General features: G+C 49.2%; 1 protein-coding gene across 4 annotated transcripts in view; it reads right to left on the minus strand.

The window, feature by feature from the left end:
- The window catches only part of PHACTR4 (phosphatase and actin regulator 4), a 44301-nt gene that overhangs the window by 1803 nt on the left and 28096 nt on the right, over positions 1–14402 (minus strand). For 2 of the 4 annotated variants that reach the window (XM_082494068.1, XM_082494067.1), the window contains exons 2-11: positions 13123–13299; positions 12602–12682; positions 9350–9514; positions 8860–9219; positions 4834–5431; positions 3900–4123; positions 3290–3440; positions 2585–2640; positions 1639–1700; positions 694–831 (exon numbers count right to left, since the gene is read on the minus strand). In XM_082494068.1, the coding sequence (XP_082350194.1) occupies positions 694–831; positions 1639–1700; positions 2585–2640; positions 3290–3440; positions 3900–4123; positions 4834–5431; positions 8860–9219; positions 9350–9514; positions 12602–12682; positions 13123–13299 (2012 nt within the window). Of the gene's footprint in view, positions 1–693; positions 832–1527; positions 1701–2584; positions 2641–3289; positions 3441–3899; positions 4124–4833; positions 5432–8859; positions 9220–9349; positions 9515–12601; positions 12683–13122; positions 13300–14402 lie in introns of those variants that run through there. The other 2 variants (XR_014269944.1, XR_014269945.1) reach the window with 2 other exon arrangements.

A 14402-nucleotide genomic window follows, 5' to 3' on the forward strand; every position in this document is an offset into this window, starting at 1 on the left:
ACACAAAGAGGGAGAGATTTTTTTTATGTCTTTTTTTTTATCTGCTAAGCAATTTACCTGCTAAGCAATACGTATATCACCCTCTCTTCCATCTCCAGTGAGCTCAGACAGGGCAAGAAGGTGCCGTACCTTCAACACCCCTGCTCAGGGCTGATGTGTACCACCATTCAGCAGTGAAGAGCAGTTTTGATATGCAGAGCTGAGTCACACAGCCCCTTTGGGAAAGGAGGGAGCTCAGAATGCAGCAGCCACCTGAGCTTTTGCAGTCCATTCACACTAGGTTGAGTTTAAATCTGCCCCACCTCCTCCACACGGAGGGCTGGACCATCCCCCACAAGCGGTCAGGGAAGACAAGAACAGTTTGCTTCCCCGCCAGCTCCTCGCCCAGGCCTGCCTCAGCTTGCAAGGACCAGCACTCCTCTGACCAACGCCCTGCACCTCGCATCCTTTTAGATCGCTCAGGAGCTGAGGCAGAGGCCACGCTGGCGTGCAGACCGTGCCCTACTTGGGCTCCACGTCACCACGGAGGGGGCGGCAAGCAGGGCTGGGTACAGCACAGGTGGGTGAAGGGACACCTTTTGCAGAGGTGGAGCCAAAAGAACAGAGCAAATCTCCTCGACTCATGCCCTTTTGCATGGGACACCCTGCTCTAGCTCCCCTCCCCACACCTGGGGACAGGGCGCTCCCTGTTACCTTGTCGGCCGGTGTCAGCTTTGTCCATGGCTTATCCGCTCGCCGGTCATAGTCTTGAGCATCTGTTACTTCCACATATTCATTAAACCTCAGGATCTTCCTGGCCTGCAGCTCCGCCACTGTAGGCCTTTGGCTAAGCTGAACACCAGGAAAAACAAGGAAAGTTAGTTTGTGCCTTGTCCACAAAGCAGTGCAGGACTAAACATCCCCAGCAAAACTAAAACCAGTTCCCTCACTGGACCTGAACCAGAGACACTACCAGGTCCTGCTCGCAGCCTGCAAGGGAACAGGCAAACCCTCTTACAGACAGCGTAGTCTCATTTGGATCACGAAGCCAGGCTAAGGCAGAACCAAAGCCACATTGCCAAGGAGAAGGAAGACACTGAGGGGTTTGGGAACAGCCATTACAAGGGCGAGCCCTGTGTGACACCCTGAAACCAAGCCCATTCCCCGCTTCAGCAATGGCAATACTCACAGGCCCTTGGGAAGCTTTTCCCAGCCATGAGTAACAACCACAAGTAACTCAGATGTAATAGCTAAAAGCAGCTGTTGCTCTGCGCAGCTTCTCCCACGCTGCCGTTACTTTAAGAAATGGAATTTTGGGGAGCCTGGTGTGAAAGCGGTGGCCACTGAAGTACTGTGTTAAAACAGCCAGGCCAGCACCAGCAAACCTTCCAAGTGCCAGATGCCAAATTTAGTTCTCATCTAGCTTGTTACACTTGATGCCAGCTCAGATCAATCACTGACAAACGTGGCTGCAGTGCCAGCAGCTCACCGTTGGTGACAGCCCACGTTCCAAAGTCACTGCAGTCAGAGGGCACTGGGGACACTTACACAATAGCCCTGTGACTTCACCCACAGCAAGGTACCTACGATGTGCTCATAGCCACCACCATCCCCGACAGCTCTGCCAGATGGCGATCACAGCACGGCGGCCAGCAGTACCTTTCTGGTGAGCCTGCGTTTGATCTCTCGCTTCTCAGCTTGACGGTCAGCTTCATTTTTCGCTGCCAAGGGAAAAGAAGAAATAAATTTCTCCTGTAAGCATCACAGGCTTTGAAAAGTGCTTTCTGGACTTGAAGACAGGAGAGTGTCGAGCTATATCAGATTATCTACATATCTGAAAGCTCATTGTGGCGTGTCTGCACTTATTACAGGCAGAGAGCGCAGTCCAACTCAATACCCTTACTCACCACGTGCCCCCCGCCTGACAAGGGTGACACGGGCCTTTGCACAGCACGCATGAGTCACTCTCTGCGGCCCCAGGTACGTTAAAGATTAATGGCCATATTGTCAAAATACATCCAAAGCCACTTTGCAGATTGCTCCTCCCCAGAGCTATTATACTAATAGTTTAAAGAGAATAGCAGCGCAGATAAATATTTTAAATGGAAACTTCCTGAACTGACATTTCCCTTTCCTCAAGATGTTTATTTAAAACTTTTGCAGAGCAAGGTATGGCCAAGAGAAACACCACTGACTTAGCAACGAACTGCTGCTTTTTGGATCGTGCAATACAATGCTGTAACGTCTGGACCACAAATAAAAGTCCAGCCCAAACAGAAACACATTTAACAGTTGCTGTGTAACGTCAGAGTCGGAACCAGTTCACACACTGAGGTGTCGGGCAGGGGACAGGTAGCTGTTCTATAATATGATGCTTTGAACTGTATTGCTTGGTACCACTTGCTAAGGTTTGATTTTATCCAGAGCTGGTTTCTGATGGTAATGAAGTACTGGGAAAAATTAGTGGAACCACTTTGCTACAGTGATAACACCAAAGCGCAGTCCTCTGTCACTACATTTCAAGCAGATTCCAGGTACGCCTGGACTGAGGTGATAAAGGCAAACTTATCTTATTACTTAGGACCACTAGAGAAGCATTACTCACGTTGAAGTATGTTCCTCTGCTCCAGTTCTTCTGCTGTCGGTCTCTGGCTCAGTCGCCTAAAAAGAAGCACGACAAGTGCGTAATGTTTTATCTGGTCATTCATCAGTGAGGGATGAAGAATACATTTGCTTGGTTTCAGTGCACTGGGAAGCCTCCTCAACACCCCTCATTCACCGGTGGAGACCACTCCTGCCCTGTTTTGTGCTCTCCTCCACTCAAACAGCTGTTCAGCCAAGGGCACAGGTTTGGAAAGCGCTATGGCTCTCAAAAGCTCAGAGGCACCTTCACAGGGAACTCGAGGCGATGGCAGAGCCTGGACTATCAACAGCCCCAGCTTAATCCACCATCTCATGCCTCAGCACTCGGCCTGCATCTGTCCACATCTTTATACACTATCCATATTTTACAGCGGTAAAATTTCTGTAATCCTGGAGATTTTTCCCCTCCCAATCCATTTAACCTCTGGAAACAGGAACCTGTCAGGGGATACTGCTCAACTCCAGGAAGAACTTCCAACTTTTATAACTGGGGGGGGTGGGAAGCAACACTTAGCCTCCCAGCCCCAATCCAGCAGCAACCAACACCCAACCACCCATCATATTCCAGCACAGGCTGATCAGAGAAGGCAACAACTTTGTCCAATCCCACCCCTCACATACCGTGCCAGCAGCTCAAATGTAACACCCTGCCCTTCATTCTCCGTACCTGATCAGTGTCGTTCCAATCTGGTGCCGAATTTCATTCCACTCCTCCTTGGTCTTCCGAGGGAAGACAATCTTCTCCTCCTGCGGCGTGGTTGCGTTCCCCAGCTTTATAGCTAGTGTGTCTTTCCTCTTCACTTTGTTAGCCAGCGTGCCTGTGGGGAGGAAGAGCAATGGGATGTGACTGAAGACTGCAGTGCCCGCGCACAGCAATATCAGCCACGTGCCCCTGGCAGTTGTGCTCTCCCCTGGGGCCTGCTTTCTGAGCTCTGCACTACCGAGCTAGCCAGAGCTAGTCACTACAGCAACGGCCAGCATTTCTGTGTGATGCCCACATGCTCACCCAATTCTATCCCACCTGAAGGGGCGGGACAGCACAAGCTATTGCAGGAGCCAGCTGCAACTGGAGGGGGTGCATCTCGGCGGGTAAGCATACAGGTTTGGCTGTAGAGCCTTTGAAAAAGTGAGGCAAAGGACACGTGGTACATCATGAAACCAAGAACCAGCTGCTTTGAGGCACTGTGTGAACTAGCTCTTTGATCCAGATCTCAATACAGCTAGGCACGAGTTCAGCAGAGGAAAAAAAAAAGCCAGCTGCAATGTCAAAACCTTACTGTTATGGCTTTCATCTTCTTCCTCATCCTCATCATCTTTGTACAGGATGGGCCCCTCCGAGTCAGAGTCGCTCATCCCTTCATCTCCTTCCTGCTCCTCTGGCAGGACCTGGGGTACCAGTTTTGGGATGACTGTGACAGATGGCACATCTCCAATATACACACGAGGGCCCGAACTCTGGTCCTCTTCCTGGTCATCTTCTTCCTCTTCCTCATCGTCTGGACTAACGAGAAGGACACTATTACATCTCTTAACACATGCTAGAGGGACTGGGCAATACCCCCATGATCAACACCTTGTTAGCTCTCCTCAGCTCATAGAAGCACATCTGCGGGGAGCCCAGGAACCAGAGATGCGAGAACAGCCCCACAATGCTGCACTGTCCCCTTTCTCCAAAGCACATGGAAGCTCTGGCAGAGGAATGCCAGAGGAAGGTTCTTTACGGAACCAAATAACCCTCTCGCCCCCCTACTCTGGGATTCTCAGGTTCAAATCTGTTCTAATACAAGACAGTCCTTTTCCCACTTCTGTTTTGCAAAATGAAAGCCTAAGTAAGGCCACAAATGGATGAAATCCAGGACCTTGTTTTGTCTTGGTGCAATTAAAGACAGGCCTGGATTCCTGGCATCAGCCTGTATTTATAGTCTGGAACCCATTTTCCTTTGTGAGCAATAAAATCTCAAAACCAGGGTTAATTTCCCAGGAAAGATGCACTGCCCCAACTAAGAGGCTGAAACACAGATTCAGCCAACAGGCAAAATGGTTTCTAGGCTGTTGTAAAAACCAGCAAAGAAACCAGCCCTACCCACAAGCCCTCCTCACCTTCGCAGCCTCGTGGCCAGAAGCAGGGAGTACGATACCAACGTGTCAGAGCCCAGCATGACCCACACCACTGCTAGGTGTTTATTACACTCACGCACAGGAGGTACTCACACTTTCAGCATCTCGATGGTGACAGGCAGGGACCTCGTCCTGCCCAAGGTGCCGTTGTCCTCTCCAAAGCCATCGTTCTCAAAGAGCAGCGAGTGAGCCCTGTGCGACCCCTCAGCAGGTGGGGTGACAGGCAGAGGACTTGTCAGAGCCTGCTGAATACGGATGTGCAATGGGATTTGGGGCAGGCGAGGCAACATGTGAGGTTCGACAAACCCTTGCTCTGCCATCCTCTTTGATGCTTCCAAGGACCTGAAGTCTTCAGGAGGAGGAGGAGGAGGAGGAGGAGGAAGAGTCTCTTTGGGTAGGTCTAGGGAGCATGGAGCTTCCGAGACAGGGGTGGAGGCAGGCAAGGGCATTCGCGGAGGCTCAGGGGGTATGTGTGTGGGCAGTGGCGGTGAAGGCGAGGGTGGTGGGTAAGCAGAGGTCATGTGCATCGGTATCAGTGTGGGGCGGTTAGTTGTCACTGTCCTGTCATTCGGGGGCTTGGAAGCGACAGCTGCCTCTGACGTGTTGTTAGGCAGGAGGCCTCTCTTCGGTGGGATAGGAGGGGAAGGCTTGGACAAGCCTGTACCACTGTTCATTGCTTGAGAAAGTTCAGCTGAGAACAAAAGAAACACAAAAGCCACGATATTTAACATGGCGTTTTCCAGATATCCTTCACCACTGTGGAGTAAGCATGGCAAAGCACTCGGAGCTTTGGACCACGTAATCTCCGCTGCTTTTCTGCTAGAACATGGTGCCAGAAGTAACCAGGTTGCAAGCCTCTAGTTTGTCCTTCCTGCAGCAAAGGTAAGAATTGGGAGAGCAGCCAGAACCAAGCAGGCTGGGAGAGAGATCTGTGTATCCTGCTGCTTTGGAGAGAGAGAAACAGCACCAGCCCTCAAGTGACAGCAGATGGAGCTCACCCTGATCAGCACACTGCCTCAGCCAAGGAATGCAGGTATGTAGGGCACTTCATGGCTGTATTTACAGCATCAGTTTGCAAAGGAATTTGAGACATCCAGGACACCCCAGATTCCAGTTGTGTTAACAACTCCTTTGCACATTAAAAAAACCCACTTTTTGGGAAGTCTTTCTTGCAGGCAGAAGTCAGAACTGTAAGCAGCAACGTGCTCTCTCCCTTTGCATTCACCTGCCAGACCCAGTCCAAGAATACCCTGCTGCCAGCAGCTCCTGCCTCTTTGAGGATAAGGTTCTGCTCTACTCCCTCTGCACTCTGTTCCTTAAGCCCCATATAAACTTCTCTGCAACTACAGAATAACCAACAAAACTTCCAAAAATATTTAAGAGCCCTGAGTCTACACAGAGTTTATCTGCTGTGTGATGGAAGGGAGAGGGAAAAATGAGGACCATGTCATATTACAGAAAACGCCTGCAGCAGGCAGCGTCGGATTCCTCAAACACCCTTTGGTTCCTAGGGAAGAAGTTGCACCAGTGAAGACTGCTCTTGCTATAGGAGTTTGTAGCCTTTATCATTCATCTATCAATGGCTTCTTGGGCTTGGAAAGTTTTTGCCCACCTGCTTGAAGAGGATGAAGTTTACTACACATTTCACCTGGAGTGAATGTGGTGATGGCCACACAGCAGTGGCCCCAGGACGGAGCTGGGAGGAATCTGCAGTACTGGACACCACAAGAGGGTGCTGCAAGCGGGGAGTGTTTCACGAAGATAAGGCTGCATAACCGGAGAGAGGTGGGCACATTTTTGGGATGCTTCGCATTTTCAGACTTTCCCCTTGTAGATTAAGGGCCAGATTGTGCAAAACACCTAGTGCCCTCAGCTCCTGTCAACTTCAGCCCAGAGGGATTCCAGTATCTCCTCAGCAGTACTCGAAGCCTGGCAGGACCAGCCACGAGTCACCTTTGGGTAAGGATAGACAGATTTTGAAGGGGATGAAGTAGCTGACAGAAGAGAGAGGAGACAGAAAAGGACTGAGGCGCCACTCAGAGCATCCTCCCGAGCCAGCCCGTCTCCCTTCAGTGCGATAAACTCAGTGCAACAGTTGGCACAGCCTCTCGTGACGTGCCACAGCGGCTGGAGCTGGTGCTCTAGCACAGGCTGCAGTAACTGGGGCTCCTCAAACCTGTCAGCAGCATCAAGCACCAGGGCTGCCACCAAGCTCCCAGCCAGCACCACAGCACCGTTCGCCCTGCTTGCTTTTTCAAGCTCATGCTGATTTAATTCCCACTCCCCAAAAGCAAGTGTTTCCTGAGCCTCATTTTTAGCTACTGCATCAGACAACCCAGAACTGCTCAGAGAATGAACATAAGGGAACACCTTTACCAGGGAACAAAGGGACGATCTGCACATTAAGTCCTCCCTTGCCTTAGGTTATAACAGCAGCACAAAAGCACACACATGCCTGAGTCAGAGCGTGCATCAAAGACCCGTGGATAACTCACGAAGCCAATTCCACTGCTGCTGTTTATCGACAACAACAAAACAAGGCTTGCACAGCAATGCCTGCATGCATGCCACAGTTACAGCTCCATCGTGCCGGATGCAGGGTCTTGCAGAGCTGCAAAGCCGCTCTCCGCATCTGCATTCTCAACCAGGAGACAAAAGGGGGGCTGGCTGCTCTCCTCTCCTCCCCTCCACACACCCCTGCAGCCGCCAGCGCGCTGAGCCCGGCCCTGTCTTGTTGCCCGACAGGCTGGGTCTGGACACATGTTTGATAGACTTCTGTCTTCAGCCACAGGTTTTTGCTCCACAAGTACCTCCTGCAATTAGCGCTGGGGCATTTCAAATACCATCTGTGATGTGTGCAAGCAGCTTAAGGAAAACAAGAAAGTATTTCATCAAGTGCTCAGGCATGGTCAGACTAATCAAGCTGGTCTGGCATACAGAAGTGTTTAATACCATATCAAGGTCGCTTGCAAAACCTGCTAGAAGCAAGGAGAAGCCCCAAGGAGAACAGAGCTGCAGTTCACATTGACAGCAGTGGCCCAGGCTCCTTCAGATGGTAACTTGCACACGATCTAAGCTTCTACCACTGCCTCCCCAACCACACCTGGGTAACGCCTCCAGTTTCTCCGATAACAGTGCAGACCTGTCTGATGGATCTTCCCAGGAACCTCCCTCCTGATCTGTACTAGCCTCTGCTAATCCAGTCCAAAGATTAGCAGGTGGTCTGTGAAATATCAACAGGCCATCTACCGGATAGAAGTTGTCTCATTTACTCCAGCAGTGTTGCATCTTTAAGACCTCCAAAATGCCTAAAGAGAGCAGAGACTCATTCAGCTTTAAGAAACTCTCCCCAGATCTTCTGCTTCGAAAAGTTAGAGAGATAAAGACATTTAATTCTTTAAGTGGGAAGATTCAGCTCAAGTTACAATTGAGCCGATTTATCCATGGGATAAGACTAATATGGCAATACCCTGGCCACAGACCTTAGAGAAGGTCCCTGAGTATAACCAGTAAAGTCTGAACTACCCCTGCCAGCTCCTGGCCTCTCTGCATGAAGAGGAAACCACACAGCCCAGCAGCAACAGCCATAAGAGACCTTGTTTGGTGTGATGTGGATTTTTTTGTTTTGCTTTTTGCAAAGACCAGCTGAAAGTATCAATTCTCACTGGCCATAGTCTTGTAAGGCAAAAATCTCATACATTATCCACGAATACTAGCTGAAACCCAGACCTCAGTGAGTCACCAACATTCAAAGACACTGTCTTAGGGTTGACAGAAAAATGCCTTCCTCTCTCCTTGCACCAACCCATCTCCTGCCAAAAGCAGGCAGAGATTCCCTCCTGCAGGTAGCTGTTGGAAACACACACCTCTGACAGATTGCATGGCTCACGGCAGAAGACTCCAGTAATTACACTGTTCTCAGCACACGTGCGCCCTGGCTAAGCACTGGCAGATCTTCTGAGTCCAAACTGGACTGTATTCAGGAAAGATGGTCAGACAGTCATTATAGAACATTTGCTACATCGTACTAAAAATCATCCCTTATGAAGGGAAGAGACTCTCAGAGCAAGGGCTCCAGAACTTCCCACGGTACAAAAACCAGCTTATGGAGGCACTTACCTATTACTGAGTTGCTATTTCTGTTGACAGGTTTGGGAGGAGGGACGGGAGGCTGTTTGGCAGGAGCCGTGCTGGTTGTACTCGTGGGAGCAGTAGTGTTGGCACTGGCAAGAGCAGGGGGCAGAGTCCTGGGGGCTGGGGAAGGGGCAGCTGTGGAATTGACTGTCTTTGCCACAACAGGGGCTGTGGTGGAGGGTGCAGTTTTTGCAGTGCTGCTGGCAGGCATTGGATCCTTTGCCTGCACTTCGTTTGCCTCCTGAGAAGTGGAGGGAGGTCTTTTTGGAGGAAGCAGAGGCTGTCTGGCAACATATGGCTCCTGAGGTGGTTCCGGTTCATGCCCAGAGTGGCTGCTGGATGAGCCTGCAAAACAAACCACCTCAGTTTAAGAGCCTGGAGGGCCCAGAGTGGGGTGGGAAGAATCAGAAGAGGACCCACAACTAATCCTGGGAGAATCTGAAGCAACCGATTTTGTACACATCTGGTTTCTTACCCTGCCTTCTCTTTGGTTCCTCAGGTGGAGCAGGCTTCCTAAGGCTGGATGGCTTTGTGGCCTCTTCCTCCTGGCTGGCCAGGTTACAAACCCCGGGACCACCGATTGGGACTGTGTGGCCATTCTTCAGTGCAGGCGGGTTCAGCTTGTCTGGTTCTTCACCATCTGCAAGGGGTCAGGAGGGGAGAGAAGCAAACAGAAAACACTCAGGAAGCAGGAGATGGAAGAGACATAGCTGAGCTGACTGAACTGACATTGATCCGCACCAAATTCTCTCTGGCTTCTGAAACAGTTAGTCTTCAGTTTACCTGCCGCAGAGGAGAGCACAGCAACCCCAGAGAGCTGAAGCTGAGAGTCCTTGATTTCATTATCAACAAGCAAAACAGTACAGCACCGTATCCCATCAAGTGTTTTTCTTCTTCAGCAGTCTCTTAATCTACCACCTTGTTTAAAAAGAATGCTACTGCATTTAAGAGCAGTGTGCCTAGTGCTGTGCCACAGCACAAGGAAGTCGCAATCGCAGCTAAAAACCTCCAGCAGCTTCTGTATCTATCTACCACTACAGAGTATTGACAAATTTTCTGCTGCAATACAAATTCCAACACTGGCCAAGTAATCTACTGGACATGCAATATTAGGTTTAAGTACCTCTATTTTCCTTCTGTTTCTACCCTGAATTTGGCACAAAAATCACTGCTCTACCCTAAACATCCCACAGCAAGGCATGTTTCTTCCTTATTTTTACCTTTGTTTTCATCATATGTAATGATACATCTCTAGAATCTGATGTAGCTCATCTTAACTATTTCTGCTTTTACAGATGGAGTTTCCCAATTGTTAAAAGCAAGATGTCTTTTGGAAAAAAACCCACATCCTCTTTTCAGCCCATCCTTTTAAGAGCACTTAAAGCCCTAGTCACAACAAGGAAATACTCAGCCATTCACTGCCTCTAACTGCCCTGACAGGCCAAACTCATAGTATTATTCCCCCAAATCAGACTTCGCATCCACTCTAATGAGGCACTGCCCATTTTGACTGTTTTTCAACAGAGGAAAACTTGAGCAGATACATCACCAATTTGATTTAAAAAATCCTTCACATTTCCAGGCTACCACGTATCAAACAATTGCAGCGTATGGCATCATGGGCCCCCCAGGTGTCAGCCCCAGTGTGTTCCTCTGATTTTTGATGTTTTATTCCACTGCCGCCTTCAGTTCTCTCCCCCACAAAGTATTACCTCCCTTTTCCTAACCTGGTGTTATTCAGAAACTGAAAACAAAGACGCCAAGAAACCAAAAGCTCCCCAGGCCTTTTTTTTTTTTCCTGAAAAAAATAGCCTTGGATCTGAGAGGAGATGGAAGACGACGCTGCCTCACTTGCTTCACTGCCCTTCCCTGCAACACAGGAAGCACGGACAGCAACCAGAGGGAGTTTCCTCCCCAGCTAGGGCTGAAACTCAAGAGATGAGCCAGAGCTTTTTATAGCAGCAATTGCCTCTGGCTAGCTGAAGTTTTCAGCAAGGCAGACAGAACAGTATGAACTCGCTTTCCTGACCATTGAAACCTTGCGTGCCCTTCTCTGGCATGGAGCTGCAGCACACACAGAACGCTCCCGATGGCCTCCTCACGCAACCTTACTCTCCACTTCAGTTCCAGTGACCTTCTTCAAGGTCAAGACAGTCCAACACTATCTTCTTTCATTACTATGAGCCCAGCACAACCTGCTGACCACCAGCCCAGAGAGCAGCAGGGCCTCCTCTCCCGGCTGCACCGGGTTTGGAAGCCTCCACTATGCCTCTTCCCTACCTCCTTACTCACTCCATTCCAGCATTTTTTCCCTTAAGAACTTGCTGAAGAAAATTAACTGACCTTGTAAGTTTTAAAATTGCAAGCAAATACAATAATCTACCACCACTGTCTTATGACTGCCCAAGTGTCTTAAACTCATAGAAGGGATTAAGATAATGCGCTTTCTAATCTAACCCTTCTGACAATACTGACTGCTCCCTCATACCTTGGGTTTGCACTCTGTCCCGATTATAGCCATCTTCCCTTTCTTAAGCCAGATCAGATGACTCGAAGCAGAAAATAATTCCACCTCTTAGCCATGCTTCTGTTACACCCTTACAGTTTGGAAGCTCTCTCCTCTGTCATTTCCAGTTGGAAGTTTGTTACCCAAAGCCTTTGATTGCTCTTCCAGTTTCATCCTGTGACCTCATACACTTTTGTATCCCCGTGAACTCTTCCTCCAGACCAGGATTTACACCCTCAGATAGTTGTAGATGGCTTTCATTACACTGTGGCTGCAAACAACTGCATTAAAGACTTTTCCTCTCAGTTTTGCTTTCAGTGGTTTGATCTGAAAACCACTTTTTCACTTCCACTTTTCCACTTTGCATCTTTCTTAGAACCACCCTGACATTTGCATTAGGTGAAGGCTGCCTCTGCAGTATGCCTTCGGAGGTGCAGTTTTACATCTGTCTAAGCCAAAGACCATGCTGCCACCCAGACACGTTCCTGCCCCCTCCCTTGTATCCACATCACCCAACACGCAGCCAGGTGACTAGATGGTGAACTGATCTGCCTGAAAAGCTCTTTTAACAGGATGGCCTCAACTCAGAGACATTAGGGATGATAAAAAGGGGCTAAATATTTCTTTGACAACAGGGCAAGCTTCAATAAGTGTAGCCATGACTAACTACGGCACCATACCACGAAGCACCTCATCTATAACTCTTTGAGGAAATGCCCCTACCCAGGCAGCTCCAAAGTCATCAATTGGTTTCTTTTTCCATGCCTAAGGCCTTCGAACCTGAGCTCCGAGCTTGGCACCTCTCCTGCGGTGGGAGAGTGCAGTCTGGAGCCGGAGATGGTGAGCGCAAGTGTGATAGAGCAGCTGAGCTGGACAAGACAAGGCAGCTGGAGCGGGACATGTACAAGGACAGGATAGGAAGTGACACACAGAACATCCCTTCCCTCCCCACCGGCAGCAGACAGGAAGATGTCCAAGACAGGCATTGCGCTTTCTTAGCGACGACATCTTCCTAACCGAACAGGCTGCCTTCCTTGCCAGGTGCAAAAGTCAGACGAGAGAGGATATCGAACAGGGCAAGACAAACAGACAGGAACTACATTAGCAAAGAGCCATCAAATTTGTCTCCCAAAAAAGAATGGCTGCAAGGGTGACGTTTTGCCAGAGGAAGATCAGCTACAGAGAACACAGACAGGAGGACAAGTTCATTTGCAGACTCACCCTGCTCAGGGTCTTCCAACAGAACCCCTCTTTTTACCAGCTCCTCTCTTGGCTTTCGCATAGAAATCTTTCGTTCTAAAACTGATATTAAATTGAAAAAAAGCACTCAGAAAACAGGGTAAGCTAGAAGTTCAAGAAGCTACTTTTTTAATGGGATCTTCTGGAGAAAATAAAAGGGCTTCAAATTTCATTGTTTTTGCATGGATTAAGAGGGAGGAGGGACTGCACGTTCAGGCCTGTGCTTCACACTAGATTGGTGATCGTGGAGCAAACCCTCCCTCCCCGCAGCTGCTCAGGGAGGTTCCTTGCAAGAAAGGAATTTGTTTGTCTGAAACTACTGCTCCATGGCAAGGTGTTTCTGGAGAGACTGCAGGTACCAGCCCATCACCAAAGTCACATTTTGGTTCTTACACGTGTCAGCACTCAGGCTTGTGACAGCAAGCCCTTCTCACTAGCCAGGTGGTTAATGACAGGTTTCCCAAGCTGAGGAAGGGACTCCCACCCAGCCCCGATTACTCTACCTTCCGAAGTCTCCTTAAATTTGTCACTGCTTTTCTTTTTCCTCCACTTCCAGGGTTTGAAGATCTTGCCAAAGCTTGAGAATTTGCTTTTCCTCTTTGTAGGAGGTGTAGTGTCACCCGATTCCAAAACATCTACCCCCATGCTGGCATCAGTTGGGGGGTGATCCACCTCTTCGGCTGCATTGGAAAAAAAAAAAAAAAAAAAAAAAAAAAAAAAAGAGAAGAAGTTACCTTTTATGCTGCAGATAACTGCTGCCATCTCCCACCAGCCTGCCCCCTGCACACTGGGAAACGGTGGTGCACGGTCATGCAGAGAAGGTAGCAAGACTCCATGCCTTCATATAACCCGTCAGCGTTTCACGTTAGCTTGGGGAGACAAGAGTGGGGTTTCCGATGTTAACAGCGCAAAGGGTAACTGATAAGAGGCTTTCTAATGAAACAGGGATTAGTTTAAATTGGCAGCGTCACAGCTTCGCCCAAGGAACACAAATCACTTTGTTGCAGTTTCTCATCTTCAGTTGGAAGCAACTGGTGCTAGACGCAAGTAATTACATGAACACAAATACCTTCCAGACTGCAGAGCCGGCTTTCATGACTCTCTACACACACTGAAACTACCAGACCTATTACAACAGCTGCATGTGCTAGAACGTAGCCTCTCTGATTTTTCCCTCTATAAATAAGGCCAGCAAAGCTGGCCAAAAGCAACAACTACACAGGAAAGCAACACAATGCAAGCCCGCGCTCCACCTACTGTACTCGAAGTCTCTGGAGAGCAACACAAGAAGGACACGGAGGTGGGAAGGGACACGCAAAAATCCCCAACTTGCTGCAACAAAAAAAGCTCATAAAGAAACAACTTGCGAAGCAGAACCAGAGCACGAAACGCTAAGCTGGTGACTGTCAGTTCTGGCTTGCCTGATGTTGCAGTTCTCTGGGTATTCGATGAAACATAAGGGAACACTTACAATCAGCAGAATCTAGCAATGCCTGTAAAAAAATAAAAATCAGAGTGCATACAACTTAAGTGAAGCCAGCTGGTTGCCTGCTTCGTGGTCTTAATTTACAGACCCAGAATCCCTTGGCTTCAGCGCTGCAAAAGACAGGAGCATCCAAGCTGTGTCGCAGAACTCCATGAAAACACGCAATGTAGAGAACAGAGCCTCAAGATTTCCTCCAGTCCTACGACGCAGTCCTGCCAAACACCGCATACCGCAGGCTGAGGTGCCATGTTACAAACCGCACTTGCGCGTCCTATTTTTGAGCCTCTAAGTCAAACG

This window comes from Vanellus vanellus (assembly GCF_965231255.1).
Source record: "Vanellus vanellus genome assembly, chromosome: 22".
Lineage (NCBI taxonomy): Eukaryota > Metazoa > Chordata > Aves > Charadriiformes > Charadriidae > Vanellus > Vanellus vanellus.